The following is an 18,809-nucleotide window of genomic DNA, read 5'->3' as shown; positions in this document are numbered from 1 at the left end:
AAGCGCCCATCCATTCAAGTCTGGATATGCCACCGCCAGAATGCGGCGCATTAGGGAGGGTCAGGGCCTGACAGGCACCCCTTCCTCGTTGGGAGGACTTCCCTAGCTGGGCCTCGCAGGTCTTCCTGACCCAGCGCCACAGGTCCTCCCACCGCTTCCTGCAGTTGGCGCTCTGCCGGTTGTAGACCCCCAGGGTCCGCACCTCCCTCGCAATGGCCTGCTGAGTGCCCTCTTTTGATGGGCGCTGACCTGTAGGGGACACACAGAAAAGACAAACAGAGTTCAGAAAATGGCCATGTCATACCACTGACTATAAGTCCCCTATGGGACGGACACTTCACAACATCATTTCACCACCTCACTCACGGTACTTGCCACACAATCTACGGCTGTGCAGGTACATACCGACCACACATGCATACAGGCATTCACCACCATCACACACATCCATGCACGTCATCCGCCTACTCACCTGCTCCTCTGGTCGCCAATATAACTTGGCATACAGGGGTAGGACCCCGTCCACCATTTTCTCCAGCTATTCTGTGGTGAAGGCCGGGGCCCTTTCCCCTGTGACTCATGCCATTTGAGTAACCAGAGTCACGACACAGCAGCACACTCATAGGAGTACTTCCATGCACAGGATCCGGGAGTCAAGTGAACCTGGGGTGACGACATGGCGTACGCTCCGCAATGGTGTGCACCGTCACCGCCGGCGGCGATCATGTTTGGCCCAGGTTCCCCATTGACAACCATGTTAACCACTGAGTGGGTGAATGGTGGTGAACACCGCCTTACGCCATAACAACACCACCAGCGGAATGAGGTCACTTCCACTGCTACATCTGGATGGCAGGGAGCTGCCATTTTGCTAGCACGATGCAGAAATTTCCTGGTCATGGGCCCCATGCAGGCACTATGGACCCCAGCCCTTAGTCGCATGCCCACATGACTCTTTTCTCCCCACAACAGTCCAGACTTATCACTTCATACATGTCCCTACAGTTGTACATCATTCATTGCTTGTGGGTAACCTACATATTGTACAGCATTTATTCATACACAACATGTTGTGCATATGTATGTGTGTCCCTCACATGTGTTCTCCACTGCCCCTAGGTACAGACCCGTGTGGTGAGGGAAGGCCCCAACTGTGTACAGACCTCTTGTTGATTTGGAGACCATGGTGGAACATCTCATCATTATCAACTACAGACTCAATCGTGCTACAATCCATGAGCTATGTGCATTATTGGATCCAGTACTGAGACTGGCTAATCGGAATCAGCATGCCATCCCTACTGAAGTGCAAGTGTACCCCGTTTCTTGGCCAGGGCCTCATTTCAGGTGACAGTGGGCATGGGTGCAGGGTTCTCACAGCCAATGTTTAGCCTCATGCTGTCCAGATTCCTGGATGTATTTGTACTACACCTGCAGACATATGTAAAGTTTCCCCAAAGGGCTGAACTCCCTGCCGTCAAGTCTGACTTTTATGCCTTTGCCAACATTCACCATGTGATTGGTGCCATCGATGGCACCCACATAGCTCTCCTCCCCCCAAGAGTGAATGAATAGGTGTACTGGAACAGGAAGAGCTTCCACTCAATGAACATACAATTGGTGTGTGGTGCAGACCAGTACATATCACATGTGAATGCCATGTTTCCAGGATCAGTCCATGATTCGTTTGTCCTGAGGAACAGCAGTGTACCACACATGATGGATCAACTACAAGGGGGCAGAGGATGGCTAATAGGTGAGTGTGTATGACACTGGTTCTGTACATAGCTGACAGCCAGGCTGTCTGCAAGTAATGGCAGTTTGTTACAGTCCAGTTTCAAACCCTTTTGCAGGTGATTGTGGCTATCCCAACATGCAATGGCTCCTGACACCTGTGAGAAATCCTAGGACAGATGCAGAGAGGAATTACAATGAGGCCCATAGACATACAAGGAGGGTGATAGAGTGCACTATAGGTCTCCTGAAGGCTAGATTCTGCTGCCTCCATCTCTCTGGGGGTTCCCTGTGCTATGGCCCTGAGAAGGTGTGTAGAATAGTGGTGTCCTGCTGCATGCTGCACAACGTGGCTGTGAGGAAAGCTATACCCCTACTGGAGGAGGAGGGTGCTGTATTTCCAGACCTGCATCCTCTGAGAGGGGATGAGAGTGATGGTGAGGATGAAAAGGGTGAAGATGTCCACTCCAGGAACCATCTGATCTGGACTTCCAGGGAATATGAGGTACTGTTCACTGATGATGTTGTCTGCAATGTGTAATATTTGTCTGACTTATTCACTGTGGGGAGGTGGGGTCTGTAGTCATTGACACTAATACCTGAATGTTGAGGTGGCATGTGCCATGGAGACAAACAAGGTATACATTTCTGTTTAATGCACACAATGTTGTGCATGGGGTGCCATTCCTGCAATAAAGGTCTTATTATGGAATTGACTGGCAAATGCATTCACCTTTACAATTGATTCATCATTATGACAGGGGACATACGATTTGGTGTACATGTGTTTTAGTTTTTTGTCCTTAAAGATTGGTGCGCTTTACAAAGATAGGTAGCGGGCTAATGGTGGAAGTCCATACTAGGCTCAGCGATTGGTGGCAGTGGGTATAGGTCCATCTGTCCCTTGCAGATTGTTATGTTGCTATGGGCAGGTGCGGATGGTGGCACAGTGGCACACTTGGGAGACAGTCCATGTCAGAGTCACTTCTTAGTGGTGGCCTTGGCCTTGGCAGGTGTTCCTGAGTCATAGCTGGGTCTGAGGGACGGTTTGAGGGTCTGGTGCTGGACTGCACAGGTAGTAGTGCTGGTCTCCTGTGTGTCCTTTGCCAGTGCCACCAGTCTAGTTGCTGCAGCTGATGTAGATGGCTGGTCTGTGTCCTGTCCAGTGGTAGGGGCTTCCTGGTTTGTGGGGGTCTCAGGCTGGGTTAGGTGGTGGTGCTGCAGCACCCCTGCTATGGTGGCGATGATGGCATTCAGTTGTTCCACTGCTCCATGGTCTCTTGATGTTGGGCTATCTACAACCGTTGACTCTGTTCCAGAATGGCCAGGATCTGGCCCATCCTGTCCTGGGTATGGTGGTATGATCCCAAGACCTCAGAGATCACCTCCTGGGCTGCAGCGTCCATCCTTTGGCCTCCCCCATGGGCCACTGATACCCTCCCACTGGGCCTAAACCCCTGTGCCTGTGTCCCCTGCACAGGTCTGGCAGTACCACTTGTACTGGGGCAATCGTCATCCTGCCTGTTAGTAGGTGGAGACTCTGGCCTTTGTACTTGTGTTCCACCAGTCTGCAGCCTCGAGACACTGGTGTGGGGTCGTTTGGCCAGAGCTGATGTTGGTGGCTGGGTGGTAGGGGTGTCAGTGGTATCCTGGGTGGGGCTCCTGGAGGATGACAGTCCAGGACTGTGTGACGGACCAGGGTATTCCTCACTGTCCACACTTCCCTCTCCAGTGTCCTGGGTAGGGCTTCTGTCTCCTTGTGGGGCGCTGGCACTCCTTGGCCTTTCCATCAGGGTGGCATGGGTGGTGTTGCCTGTGGGGTGGAATGGACATGTATGTTACATGTACTAAATCGGATGAGGATGAACAGCTCTGCCCTATTTTGTGCAGTTTATTCCCCTGTTGGTCCATGCAGGGACCTATTGTGGGGTTGCCATTGCATTTTGCATGGGGTGTGAAAGTGCATTGTGGGCGGTGTAGTGCCATTGTGATTCACTGCAGGGATAGGTGGCTGTACACAGGGGGTGGAATGTGGGCCTGTTAGTGGGTTTGTGGGCATGCCGGGTGACTGGGTGTAGTGATTGTGGCCTGGGTAAGGTAGTGGTCCTGGTGGTAGTTGGAGGGGTGGGGTGGTGCATGCATTACAGGTGTGGTGGATATGGGTTAATTGTAGATGACTTACCCGAGTCCATTCCTCCAGTGAGTCCAGTGAGGCCCTCAGGGTGCAGGATGGCCAGTACCTTTTGCTCCCAGTTGATGTAGTCGGGGGTGTAGGTGGGATCCTCCCCCAGTCTTTTGGACAGCATGTTGTGCCTGGATGCCATCGACCTCACCTTACTGCGCAGGTCGTTCCATCTCTTGCGGATGTCGTCCCTCATGCATGGATGGTTTCCCACTGCATTGATCTTATTCACTATTGTCTGCCATAATTCCTTCTTCCTGGCAGTGGGTGTGTGCTGGACCTGTGCCCCGAAGATTTGTGGCTCGACCTTGAGTATTTCGTCCACCATTGTTCCTAGCTCCCCATCTGTGAAGCGTGAGTGCTTAGGGGGTTCCATGGTGTGTGTTGTGGGTGGGGTGTTGTGTGGATATTGGTGAGGGTGCTGTTGTGTGGTTGGATGTGTGACTTGTTTGATGTTGCGTTCAGTCTATGCGTGTTGTGTTGTCAGTCTCAGTTGTCCTATTGACGATGCAAAGGATTGTGGTGTGTGTGTATGTGAGTGTTTTATAGTGTTGTGGATGTGTGTCAGGTGTGTGGGTTTCAAACTTGCCAATGTGTGCGTTTTTTGCTGTTGGGTCCCATTGCTGGCTGTGGTGATCCATACCACCAATGGTCGTTCGACATCCACTATCCGCTGTGGTGATTTGTGCATCATTATTTGGAGGGCGGGGGATTTGTCTGCTTGGCGGTGGTGGGGTGGGGTGTGCAGCCTTTCCTCCGACAAGGGCCCTGGCGGTGGCTGGTGGTAGCAGAATGTTTGGCAGTTTCTGTTTTTGGCATCATTATATGTCGGGTTTCTGTTCACCACCAATGGCGGTCTTCTATTCACCGTCGCCGCGGCGGGCAATGGTGTTTACCGCCATGTTCATAATGCGGGCCATAATCTTGTGGAATTCTCAGGGAATCCCGTGTGATTACACTGTTACCCCCTTCCTAATTCATTCCTCCGTGAGAGCTGGAAAACTGGTGAAAGTCATGCTATTTAGACCTGCTTAGAACCGAACACAGGACTGAAAGAGCCATGCATGTGTGTTGTTTTTGGCCTTTACATCGCTTTCCCTACAGACTTCAGCTGTCTGACCCACTGTTCTCAACTACCCAGCACTACGTTTCTGATTGTACAGGACTTGAAGGTTATAGCAGTTACCCATCTAGGTGCTCCAATTTTACCTTAACTCTCAGATAACAGTTATCTCATGATCGCCCACAGTTTTGGAGCTCCTTGTTCCCACAAGGCTCCAAACTTCCACCATCTTCTGTAGCTTCCTTCATTTATCCGGCAGCTCCCCTCCTCTTCCTCACACATTCAGGTGTTTTGGCCAGTCCCAAATAACGTCACCTCATTGTACACCGGAGCAGAGCTTCCACAAAGAATTATTTCCCAAAAGTTTTATCCAGGTGGGTTCCTGCTGCCTTCCATAGCAGGACTTTACTCTCTTTTAATGGACCGCACTGCTCCATGCTGTGAAGTAGCAGTAATGCAGTGTGCTCCCAAATAAGTAGAACATTACAACAATAAAAAATATGTTAGTACGGGAAATATTTTTAGGATGGCATATTATCCATTCTTAAACAATATACTAATGTGAATATTGAAATGCCTGATTGTTGTTTACATACAAAATTGTTTTTTTTTGTTTAATGACAGAATTTACAGACATATATGTTGTACTGCCTAGGAGACTGTCCATATCCCATCGTCTGTCTGTCTAATTGTAGGGAGTGTAATAGCATTGAACCAGAGGTATGAGAACTATAAAAAGCATTGGCATAGCCAATAGGTCTCGCCTTTGGGACCTTATAAGTGTTTAACTATGCAGCACTAAGTGTTTAACCATGCAGCACAGCAACACTAGGGTGCTGATCTCTAGCCCTACGTGAACCGGTACTTGCTCAGACGGTCGCTCTGTGATGGCCCTTTTGGCTGTGGCAGTGTGAAGCAAGTACACAGTTTGGACACAAAAGGATGGGCTTGCAGAAACTGGGGTTGGAGGAAAAAAGTCAGATATACAACTCAACAGAAGCTACGGTGAAAAGGGGAGTCCAATTGAGGAAGGTCTCATGAGTGCACCTGGTGGAGAGAGGATCACGGCTGGGATTAAAGGCAAAGCTGAAACCAGGAGGGAGGAGGTGCCATCACACGCTGTAACAGGAGGAAGCCGCGAACGTAGTGTGATGGCCAACAAAAAAATTTCTTGGAGTGAAATCGCGATGGAAGTAAGTACTCGAAAGAGGGACATTTAGAATAAGGAACTAATACAAAAGAAGCATTTAAGACAAGCACAACAAAGAACGAATGGCACTAGTGGGTGTGGTTAAAGTCCACAAACTGTATACAGCATGTCTTGCAGACAGTGCATGCCCGTGGGCTAGGCTCAACCTACAAAGCATTTATTTTGGATCAGATATGGTAGCACGCCTTGAATAATATGGAATATACAAGTAACATGTTTGCATGAGCAGCTGACATCAAAACCCCTTCCAGCACCTGGCGGTCTTGTGTTAGATGTTAGAGTACCACAGCCTTCTATAGCAACCCCATTTTCAGTCCTTCCACCACTACCCCTATATCTCCTTCGACTCTTACAAATCCAGATTTTCATCACCCATCCAATTCTTACCTCCTATCTCTCCATTGTGCATCACTTCTCGTTCACCCTCTCTCTTCTTCACCTCACTTCACATTTCTCAAATCATCCCACACCTTAGGACTTCCTCCAGTGCCACTCTCCGCACCACCTTTCTCCTTACATCTCTCACAGCCCCATCTCACCAACTACATACACTTTCCATAGGCTCTCTCTCTTCCCTTTGAACACATTATTCTCTCCAGCCCGTTTCCTTGCATTCACCACTCACCCTTTGCTCCTTCCCTCTTCCTTTAATCACTTATTATTTGCTCTCCTGTTCTGTTCCATGGCCGCTGATGCATTCACTAGCTGATGATAAGAATGGCCAAAGTACATTATTTTTGTTAGAATAATTGTGAAAGAAAGCACCCATGCCCAGAATTTAAAAAACGATTTTGAACAAACATGATAAGGTGCTACACTTTTGCTTATCTCTGTAACACAAATCATAAAATTGCACACTTATAGCTTTGAAAGTCATTTTATATTTTGGGAAGTCTAACTACTTCTAAGCGTACAATGAATTCTAAGGCAAAATAGTCAGTTGGGTGAGGTGAATCATGCCTTTGTGTTTTTGGATTCTGAGAGGAAAGCGGAAAGCAGAGCAGCCCTGGGATTTGTGACAGTGTGGGACCCTTTCTCTTCGGCAGTATCTGTAGTGTTGGGGGCCAGGGCCCTCATGCTACTAAAGGAGATGACACAGACACAGTAGATGGGTACGTACAACTGACCTTCCGGCACGTGCGCCTGGCCCTTTTTATTGGCAGGGTCACCTAACTGGTGACGCCTGTGATGGATGGGTGTGTGGTGAGTGTATAAGCCAGCCCTTAACAGAGTGGCTGGTGAAAACACTAGAATGTGTCCAGCAAAACACTACACCCCTCTCAAAATTTATTGAGGAACAAACAAATTAAGTCCAATCCGTGGGAGAGAAAACATAAACAATAAAACAATTGCTGAGTCTCTTCAGGCGGTCCGCCGGACATGCTGTATGGAACAGGTACAGCTGGGCACTCTGTATCACGGCACACCACTGTTGTTTAACAAGACTGTCCTGGACACAAATGGCAGTGTTGCTAACGTCTGGATACTTCTGTCGCGACACACACTTAGGGTAAGACCCACTTGTCGCCATTGTAGGTTGGGGGCCCTAAGCCCTCATGCTACTAAATGAGGTGACACAGACACGGTAGATGGGTTCGTACAACTGGCCTTCTGGCATGTTCAGCCGGCCCTTTTTATTGGCAGGGTCACCTGATTGGTGACGGCTTTAACGTATGGGTGTGGGGTGAGTGTGGAAGCCACCCCTCAGCAGAGTGGCTGGTGGAAACACTAGAACGTGTCCAGCAGGACACTACAGTATCCATGGTTGGTAGTTTTGGTTCACTCTGGTGACCCGCACAATGTGGTACAAGAACATTTTTCATTGCTCGCATTGAATGAAAATTGAAAAACCTAGAATGCTAATCGTCTGTTGAAAGAAATCTGGTTTCTAAGCGGCAGTTCCTAAAGAATAAGATATTTGAAAACGGATAAAGTGAAGCCAACATTATGAATATAATTTTGAGAATTTGGGGGCAGTGCTATAATTTACTTTTAGTTACAGTGCGAATAAGATGCTTATTCTACACCATGACATGGTAATCCTCTCTTTTTATATTCGAACTATTGTAAAAATGGGATAAATCCAGCTCGAACCAGATGCTTTGGTATGGGTAAAACGTTATGTATTGTAGAAATGCAATCAATCATGCGAGAGGAAGTAGTCCAAAAAATGTTTATAAGAATTCTCCAGTACGTGGTAGCGGAGGGCCCGAGTATTGGGAACTTGGATCTGATAATGTTATTCATATGGGGTTTTTTCTGCAAAGTTTAAGGAGTGAGCAAAGGTAGTCAATAGTTTGAATAGTCCTACTTAGTGTTAACCAAGAACATTATTAATTTTCATATTTTGTGAAAGTTAAAAGTAGAGAATTAAAAAGGGAGTTGCAAAAACTGCCTAAATCTGCAGTAAAAGAGTTGCTGAGCAAAGTAAAAGCCTAACATTAAAAGACACAAGTATTACTCGTTTACTCCTAGGTTAGTTGGAATCTTCTGGCCTGTTTACATATCGCTGGGACCTGAGGTATAGTGAGCAAAAAACTATGGCCTGGTAGCCGTCGCAAAGGTCGACAGTGGCTGAGTTTCATTCAAGTATTCCATCCTGTATCCTATTTGTTTTTCTAGGTGAGTCTAGATAAATGCGGAGGTATTACTATATCTAGGGGTGGGGAGGGGCGATTTACAAGCAGACAGGTAGCAAATAGTGGTTGAAAACTGCACACCAACCTTTTGCGGTCTTTATGTAATTTTGCGATGAAACACATATACCAACAGGTTGAGTGGCAAAATCTATATTTGTTATGTGGGTCGCAAATCGGGCTCCCTAATAATTATTAATTAAATTGGGTGCTATGTGCAACCCCCTATGATGTACTACTAACACAGTGATATGTGGGGTACAAGCAACAGCAGACCACCATGCTACTTGTGTTTGCATTCTCAAATGGCAAACTTTTTTAAAAAATAAGCATGAAACAGTTGAAGCTTTTAAAAAAATAAATGTTTCCCTTTTGGGAACACATCTGGAGAGGAGGCAGTGGTGTCGCTCTCTGAGGAGGCAGTGGGGTCGCTCTCTCGGGTGGCAGTGGTGCCTCTCACTTTCAGGCTTCCCAACACAGTTCGCTATGGACAACCACAAATAATGCTACAAACCTTTGATATATCTTATTGCAATTTGCAATTAGAAGAGGACGTCCCTTTTCGATGCCCCTTCCTAATTTCGATTTGGAGTGAGTCGTTAATCCCCTCTTGCAATCCTGAAACTGATTTCTAAATTGCAAAGGTTGCTAAATACATTGGAAAATAAATTTTGTCCCCACAAAGCCTTTATAAACTGCAGGGCTTGCAACCACAAAATAACTTCTTGCATTTGGTTCTGGGTCCTGTAGCCAATTGCAAAGGTTGAACCTCACTGATGAAGTGGACTGAAGGCGTAACCGGTCTGAGGTCAAAGGTCAAATAGGATTACTCCAGAAGTCATCTAAAAGTCACAGGATGATCATTAAACCTCCTCAGAAGTCATTTTCATATCATCAGATTTTATCAGCCTCCTGAAATCATTAGTAAGCTTTAGAAATGATGCCTGGTGGTCTGAGGATCATTTGAAAATGACTACCTGTTTACTTCATAAAGTGGGATTGTTCCTGAGGACTTGAGGATGATTTAAAAAAATAATTTCTGTCTACTTCAGCAAATGAGATTGTTTCTGATGGTTTGGGGTGAATATCTGATTACACAAGTTTGCTACTACATACAGATAGGATTATCAGTAGTTACTTTGTGGAGCAGTTCATTGGGAGGCACGGTAAGTATGTCAGGGGTATCTTTATATCACATGTTTTTGCCTTGTCAGGGTTTTTGTTTTACTTTGTATCCCTAAATATAAGTCCTTTTGAAATTATTTATATTTATATTTATATAAATGTGTGTGTGTGTTTGTATATATAGAGAGAGAGACACACATAAAATATGTGTATATATTTTACTACTACCTTATTAGGATTAATTTAAATTATCAGTGCCTTTAACACTAAGTTTGAAAATATTTACATCTAAATATTAATAAATTACCATAACTTTATAAACCCTATTCTTATTTTTAAAGTATTTTTAGGTATTCTTAACACACCCTTACACCCTAATTATATATCCACCCCTAAAACCTAAAATAAAACCCTTACTTTGTTTATTCTATGTCACACCCAGTAGTGGTGAGGCAGATACGGATTCTCCTGGTAACCTAATACAGATTACACATGCTCGTTCCAGCTACGAGGTCACAGGATCAATGTGTCTTTTAATAATTTTCTTAGGATTTCTCAGGCCTTGACATAGGGTAAGATAGTTATTTCCCCATGTATATAGTTTAGTTTGTTATTCTTATAACAAATATTTGGTAAATAATGTTTCAATTCTTGTGTTGCCATGCAGTGAGTACGTGGCCCTGCGGTTCAGGCTTAATTGTCATCAACCAAACTAGTAAAACATCGTGATTTGGATCCTTCCTTCAACACGGATCCAAACCATTTAATTATCGGAAGGGAAAGTTAATAGTCCATTTTCTTTGAGCGTCAGGGCTTTGCTGATTGGTGGTAATGTTTTTTTTTACATCATTAATGTTTCTTAGCCATACCATCAGAAAGAAGACTAATGAACGTGACACTTGGAGAGCTGCCCTTTTGGCTTTCTTCTCGACCAGTCTCTGCAAGAGAGATCACTGGGGTCGCACAAAGAGGTAAGGGATTTTGACAAGTTACCTTGGGTGAGTTTATTTCTTTGCTTGTTTGTTGTTGGGAGTCTGTGAGCAACATAAAAAACACATGAGGGTCTTGGTGCCGTTGTGCGAAACCATTCCTCCTGACTTTGACTGGGTCTGGTTCCATATTAAATAGAACATCAAGCAACAGGTTACACATTCAAAACAACCACCCCTGCAAAAAAGTTTGTATATTTAGCCACATGTCTGAGCGAAAGAAGGCATGTGAGGGTCTTGTCAAGGGAGTACGTTATTTTGACAGGGTGCCCCAAGCATTCTAGAGAAATATATTTGATTAGAGCAAAATAGATGTGATATCTTCATTAAAAGAGAAAGACAATTCTGGATTTATAACTAAATGTAGTACTAATGTCGGTAAGTCAAGGGGAGGGAGCTTCTCTTATATGGTGTGGAATGACTTCTTTGATGTATTAGAGAATCCATTGGCTTTCATGTCCCCTGATCTTGACATCCGAAAAGTTAAAAATACAGATTTTAGTTTCATAAAAGTGCACTTACGAGAGATCGGGCACACCTTTGCTTAGATGTGTAGAATGCTGCTCTCCATCAATGTACTCTTGAGCAATTGGATTGGAAAGACTGATCCTTTGCTGCAGACACTAGCAAACCCACATTGTTAATTTGCTTTTTAATGCTTTTTCTGTCAGTCTTTTTTTATGACATTATTGAAATTAACCGTAGCTACCAAGCTGTAATCATTCATAAAATATTTTAACTGTTGACAATGTATTTGTTGTATAGTTAGGTCTCTGTCAATTATGTGTGAACTATATCTGAGTCAATAAGGCCACTTTCTCCTGGGATCAGTTACCTGCTGGATTCTGTATGGTTTGCAGTCTGGCTATCAGGCATACCAGAAGTCTGCATACGTTAAATCCCTGTAATAAAGATGCTGGCATAATATTGTGTGAACTGCCGCCCAAAAATCATTAGCTGGGAAAAAGTTCTAAATCTTCTCAAATAAGAAAAGTTGGATGCAGCAAGATTTGACATTGGCTGCCACCTGGTGAGGCAAACATACGTGGATCGAAATAAAAGCCCAAAATCTTCGAAGTCATGAGCATGGATAGCTGAAAGCCAAAATTCAAGAGCACTCCTTTGTAAGTAGTTATACCTGGGAGTGTGTTCTCAGAGACAATATGCCACAAACGTGGCAGCCATCACTAAACACAGTACTACCAATATGGCTTCAGGAACTTGAGACACTTTATAGACGTGACCTTCAGAATCTGGCACAAGGCACGAGATAATTGCTCAATATAGTAAGGGTGGTGTTGGGCTGAATGTTGAACTTTCCACATGGTTGCATTCGAAACAGGGATAGGAGTCATTGCAGCCTGCTTCCCAAACCCAAATGTGGGTGAAGGCTTTTTAGAGTTGCTTCTGTGAAGTGTAGTGTTGTGGGGTGTGGGTACTTTGATGCTCGATCTAACCAAGTCATCAATCAGATATGGCTCGCAAGGAGGACTCCTAATACTTGCTGTCCTTGATTGAAGGCTTTGTGACACACGCATAAGAAGCCCATTACCACAGAAGAAGGCAGTAAATGTGTTCAGTAAGTGTGGAATCCTTCTTTGATCTGCTGCGTCTGCAGTTGACTGGATTTAAAGAATAGTTTGGACAGAGATACTATAAATGCACACAGTGAATGCTTTTGCAGGTTTAACAATGACTTACAAAGCTGCTACTGTTGCAGCTTCCTATGAAAGCTCTTGGGGCCCTATTACGGAAGTGCCCGAGGGGTGCAACAGGCGTTTGCATCTGCTTTGCACGCCCCCGGGGCACTTATGGGTATGGTATTATGGTATTATGGGATGGGCCGCAGACTCTTGTACATCCCCTTCTGTAATACAGAGAGCGCTGGTGCACATAAAGCACTAGCGCTATATTCAGAGGGTGTTCCCTCATTTGCATGGGAGCTTGGCCCCAGGCAAATGAGGGAATCCCTTTGTCTCTGTGCTCGCGCCATATCATGCACGTGGGCACCGAGGCAAAAGAGCTGTCACTTAAAAGGTGGCACACTGTCAGTACAACCCCTGATGAGAGCCCTCTGGAGGGGGGAAACGGGGTCCCATGGACCTCCGAGCCATCCCCTGGCATGCGGGTGCAGTCACTCACTGCACCCGCCTGCAAGGGGATCTATAATCCCCCCTAAAAGTGGAGCCGCTCTGTTTTGGCATGAATGCGCTGTCCCCCAGGGCAGCACGAGTTCGCTACTGCCCTGGGGCAGCACATTTATCCTATTACAGCTAATTTTCCTTGTTTGCGCTGTGTCTGTAATACAGCCCCTGGTATTCTTTGAGAACTGTAACGTGTAAATCTACTCCAAAATAGGCGTACACCTTTGGGTGTCGATTTATAGATTTTTATATGAATTTCGGCCTTTATTTTTGCGCAGCACTGGTGGTCTTTGCTTCAGAGAATGTATATTTAAATCACGTTGGGGTGCTTGAATAGAGTATCTTGATTCATCTGAATTCAGCATAAGTGGCTTTAAACAGAGTTGCTAATCAGGACTGTTCTGAATCAGCCCATGTTCTGCCTTCTCATTTACAGCCTGGGGACGATACAAGAGCAAGTACATCAATGTAAAGAGAGGTGGCATTGGCGGGATCACGATGCTTCTGGCCGGATACTGCATTCTCAGCTACGCATGGAATTACAATCATATTAGTATGGTTATTTTATGAAAATTTCCGACTTCTTCCTGATTGTGTGTGAATTGACATTTTGTGATTTACTCCAATTTTTGTACATCACTAATATGTCACATATGTTAGCAGGATTAAAATGCAGAGCTAGATATTAGTTGAGTCTCTTATTAGTATGATGTCTTAGTTAATAAGGTGCAAAACACAGATAGCTCATTACATGCTTCGCATATGTTTAGCAGAGACCTTTAGCTGTCTCATGCATAACTTAATTACTTCTGTGTATTTAGGCCACATCTCAGACAGTGCTTGCACTGATGCTTGCAAGACATTTTGTTAGCCTATAATGCGCTTAGAGGCCATCCACTTCTTACCACTGGTTGGCTTCATCGTCACTCTCATTTGCTGGCTGATGATTTGTTAACACAAAAGGCTTCACATCTTCTTATGCTGTTTGACCTCCTGTTGAAGCATGTTATGTTATGTGTAAATCACACTATAACCCGCAAGAGTATCTTAGCTCTGAGCAGGTGTGTGTGCCTAACCCTGCCTTGGGTAGATTTGGTAATTGAAAAGCCAGGTATTCAGCCTCTTGTAGAATTCAAGAAGAAAAGAGGAGGCTCTGATGTGGAGTGGGAGGTTGGTCCATGCTTTAGAAGCCATGTAAGAAAGTACCCATCCTCCTAATCTGATTCTGTGTATGCAGTGGATGTGTGCGAGCCGGAGTCCTATGGAACAGAGGTTTCTGGATGGTTGGTGGAGATGCGACGTTCAGACAGGTAGGCCTAAGTTGTGTAGTTCCTTAAATGTGTGTGAGGAATTTAACATGAACATGTTTGTGTAGCAGGAGCCAGTGGAGCTCCCTGACGTAGTGTGATGTGAGTACTGTGTGAGAGGTTGAGTGAGAGGTTGAGGATGAGTCTGGTTGCCGAGTCCTGGATCATTTGTAATATTTGGTTGAGATGCTTGGTGATCGTGGTGTAGAGGGTGTTCTCGTAGCCTGACTTGTCTGTGACAATAGAGTGAGTGACAGTTTTTCTGATGATCTTGAGAGCCATTTAAAGAGCTAAGATTTAAAGATCTCCCTCAGCATCTTCAGGGTGACTTGTACGATAATGTCCAGTTTGCTGTTGATGATGATGATGAGGTTCCTGGCATGGGTGTGGGTCTGAGTTTGGCCGGCCACCATTTGGAGAACCATAGCAAGGTGTTTGTGCTGAAGATCACTACTTCTGGTGTTGAGCTTAAGGCAGTTGGCTTTCATCTTGTTAGCATCTTCAGTCATGCAGGTGGTGAACTTGTTTCTAGTGTTAGGGGTCTTATCCTAGAATGAGAGTATGAGTTGCATGTCTTCGGGGTAGGAGAGGATGTTGATGTCATGTGCGCAGATGATACTGGCCAGAGGGATCGTGTGTGTGTTAAAGAGAATGGGACTGAGCAAGGAATTTTAAGGCACTGTGCAGATGAGTTTGAAGGCTTGCAGGCCGACAGCCTGGCCAAAGTACTTGTGTCCTTCCACTGGTTGCATTTTTGTGTGCTACGTTTTTCTTTTGGTTGAAGCACTCTGTGAAAGTGCATGTGACTTTTCGTTACTTGCCTCTATCTATCTCCTCCATACTTGGATCTTTCCTGTTGCTTGTCCTCATTCCTCTCCTCCATGCTTGCTTCCTTCTCATTGATTGCCTCCTCCCGTTATCCATGTTTTTGCTTTTTACCTTCTGCTGTCTGAATTATTGCTTGCCCTCTCCCAATGTCCCTGTTGTTGCTTGCCACCTCTCATTGCTGTGGTGTTGTTTGCCGACTCCTCCCGCTTTCCAAGTAGTTGCATGCCCCCTCCCACTGTCCGTGCTGTTGCTTGCCCCCACCCGCCATCTGTGTTATTGCCAATGCTTGGTTTTTGTGGTTCTTGCACTTCTGGGTTTGTACTGCGAAGAGTGATACTTCAGGTACCAAAAGACACAAAAGTGGATGAATAGCTCCTGACGTGGGACACCCTGACATATGTGCCTGTGGTTTTGCGAACTGAATAAAACTGACTATCGTCATTATAACATTGCCCATATTAAATGATAATATGATGATGATAAAGATACTGGTAATAATTGTTACAATAATATTATGTGTACTCCTTGTGATGTACTTGGGCATCCCTCAGTAAGTGGTAGTGTGGGTCTATAGCCATCAAAGCATTAGTCCAAAATTACAATTAAATCGTGCTGAGTGAGTTCAGTACAACTGAGAATGTATAAGTGGTTTTTGTTCGCCAATCACAAGAAATCCTTCATGCTGAAGATGACAGGAGGAATAAAAATTGTAGCCCTGGTGAACATTGTAACAATCACAATTTTGTATTCATACAATTCATAAAATATTATCATAGTACATTTAAAAATGAAATCAAATGCACCCCAAGTACAGAAAGCTTCCCTGAAAATAGAATCTAAAATACTTGTGGGTCCTTAGTCTTAGAATCTAAAGCATCAGTAATTACTGCTACTATTACTTAATAGAACATTGTGGTATAAAAATTCTGAAAAAAAATAAAAGACGCATATACAATTGTGATTCTATAGGCTAAGGAAAGACATTACGTGTGCTTCCTCTATTGTTTGAACAGTGTGATTGTTAAATTTTAACTTTAAAAACATTCTCCTCAAGTTGATTAGTCCAGGACAAATATATACATCCCATATATTCACCAAGTGGGATTCAACACAGCCATGCTCCACAACATATTTTTGTCAGTATATTGAAAATTATATTTTATGTAAAAGTTAAGAATTTCTTGGGCCAGATCAATAGTTAATTACCCTTGAGGGCTAGAACTCGGCATCTTTGCCAAATGGAATAGGTTTCCTGCAACAGTAAAGAATGGATTGACTCTATTCCATCTCATCCTTTCTAAAAAAACATAGTGCCCTTGGACAGTGTCCTGGTCAGTCACAGGCTGGAAACCAGTATCTCAGACAGAGCCCCTTACCATCATTCTTCCAATGGGAGGGTCAAGGTGTTAAAACTCAGGACTACAAAGACTTCTCAGTGTTTCTGTAGTTAATTTTAACAAACTCACTCCAACTAGTACGCCCACTCACTAATTTGCCCCAGGTACTATCTTGACTAGTTGAAACATTTTAAGGGAAAAGTGAGAAAAACATTTAGTTTGAAAGAATACATTAGAATCTATAAATTTGTGAATAGATTGTTATGACTACATAGTAATTATTCTTCATTTGTTTTGAAGGTTGATATTGTTCACTACAAGCGTATTTATTCATTTTGTGTTATGAGACTGAAGCACCTATTTATGATGGATATGTTTTATAGAACTTAAAAAAGGAAGGGATGCTTTCTGTACACCTGACTACTTACTGACACCCCTTACCTTCTTCCTATTACCCTCCCAGACTTTGTCTCTGTCCTACATTTCAAACTGTTATACCTTGTAGGAAAATGTCCCTTTTGTGTGGTCCCCCTATTTTTTTGGGCTGGTTAGTGGATTCTGCAGACCGTGACACTGCTGTCCAATGCCCAGTGAATGTGCGCTGATCCCTAAAATATGTTCAGTTGACAGAATCCTTGATTGGCAAATTTGATGTACCTATAAGTCCCCAGTATCCCAACAGCCTGTAAGCTAAATGTCTCCGGTGCACTGGAGCAAATATTGTGCCACCACTAAAGTGACAATGCAAAGCATGACTGCAGGCTGGCCAACAGTAACTTGGCTGTGCAGGTTTGAACTGCAAATTCAACCTGTCAAAGTAACCTCTTTAGAGAGGGCTAAACCCTCCTTCTGAATATTAATGTTAACCCTAAGAAGGCCTTGAATGGCCATTAGGCAAGGTGCACAATATTTAAAAGTCGTACATGCAAGAGTTTAATGTTAAACATGTCCTTACAGTGACAATGCCGTAAAAGCTCTTTTCACTGTAACAGAGTTAGCTGTTCCATTGGAACACTTTGGGACACTTTATTGGGATTAAATAATGTTATCCCTACCTAGGAACCAGATCAAAAGTTAATTCTTGGACTTTTTAAATATTTATTACAAATCCTCCAGTTCATTAGTAGAGTCAAATTTATACTAAATATTTTACAAATGGTACTTTCAAGAAAGTCACCTTTGACCTCCCTAAGGTCTACAGAAACCCATTTGGCTGAGCTTCCAGCGGTCTCCCAGGAGCTTAATAGCTCCTTAATGAGGGTTGAATTGGCTCCTAGTGCTGAGACAAAGGACCTGGGTCTGGGGAGAGGTTGACCTTCCTTTGACAGGATGGCCTTAGGGCTGTGCCCAGTCCTTGCATATCTTCAGAGGATGCCTACTCTGTCACTGGCAGATGTAGCTCACACCTATGCCTGCCTCCATTTTTGTCTTCCTGGCTGCAAACCCAACGAGAGGTGGACCTACCCCGGAATTTGTTTAGAGTGACCTGAGGGAGGGTTTGCCCATTTCCATAGCCACACGCCTGGGCGGGCATAAAGAGTTCTGCACAAGGGAAAAAAGATCCTGCTGTGTTGGTTTGGAGTAGGTATGTGCAATGTGGGATTGTTTGCTGTCAGGCAAACAGGAACTGCTGCAAAAGTGGGTAGGGTTGTCCCTGGGAACCTTTTCCTTGTTGGTTAGGGAGGGGACAGGATTCACCCTCACCCATGAACTAGTACCAGGCATAAATGTTTCACCCCAGGGTACCTTCTTCAGAAAACTACTGGAAATGTGGAAGACAGGAGAAGGACTGCATCTGCTGTTGAGACCTGTGAGAAGAACCCTAATGGCTTGACCTGCTCCCACTTGTACCCAGGACAAAGAGTTGTACTCCAAGTGTCAGTTGGCTGACGTCTTCATAAGCTACAGGAATGTGAAAGGTGCAAGAAGCACACTTTCTTGAAGGAGCCCAGCTGACCATTTTCAACTGTACTTGCCCTGGTAGCTTCTGTTGGAGGGAGTCCTACCCCCAATTTCCACCCCCCCCCCACGAAGGTCCTTGACCCTTGGCTAGTGTTAAAGAGTACTACCCCTGTCCCCAAACTACAAGGGGTGGGTCTTAGAAATGTTTGCCATCTTTCTGCTTGTAGAGCCAACGGAGATCGGGATCGCCGTCAATGCTGAGTTGCTGGTCTGCCTCAACTTCCTAGCTTGCCCAACTGAAGGAAATCCAACTTCCAAAAAAGACCAAACGTAGAGATCTTCACTGGTACCA

General features: G+C 44.7%; 1 protein-coding gene across 5 annotated transcripts in view; it reads left to right on the top strand.

Annotated features, from left to right (window-relative positions):
- Positions 1 to 18,809, top strand: part of MTNAP1 (mitochondrial nucleoid associated protein 1) — a 156,157-nt gene that overhangs the window by 129,580 nt on the left and 7,768 nt on the right. For 4 of the 5 annotated variants that reach the window (XM_069199812.1, XM_069199815.1, XM_069199816.1 and 1 more), the window contains 2 exons: positions 10,814 to 10,921; positions 13,520 to 13,636. In XM_069199812.1, coding sequence (XP_069055913.1) covers positions 10,814 to 10,921; positions 13,520 to 13,636 — 225 coding nt within the window. The remainder of the gene's footprint in view (positions 1 to 10,813; positions 10,922 to 13,519; positions 13,637 to 18,809) is intronic. The other variant, XM_069199817.1, reaches the window with a different exon arrangement.

Source organism: Pleurodeles waltl, chromosome 7 (genome assembly GCF_031143425.1).
Source record: "Pleurodeles waltl isolate 20211129_DDA chromosome 7, aPleWal1.hap1.20221129, whole genome shotgun sequence".
NCBI classification, from domain to species: Eukaryota; Metazoa; Chordata; class Amphibia; order Caudata; family Salamandridae; genus Pleurodeles; species Pleurodeles waltl.
Note: the sequence above shows the minus strand (reverse complement) of the source record. Positions and strands in the feature narration are given on the sequence as shown.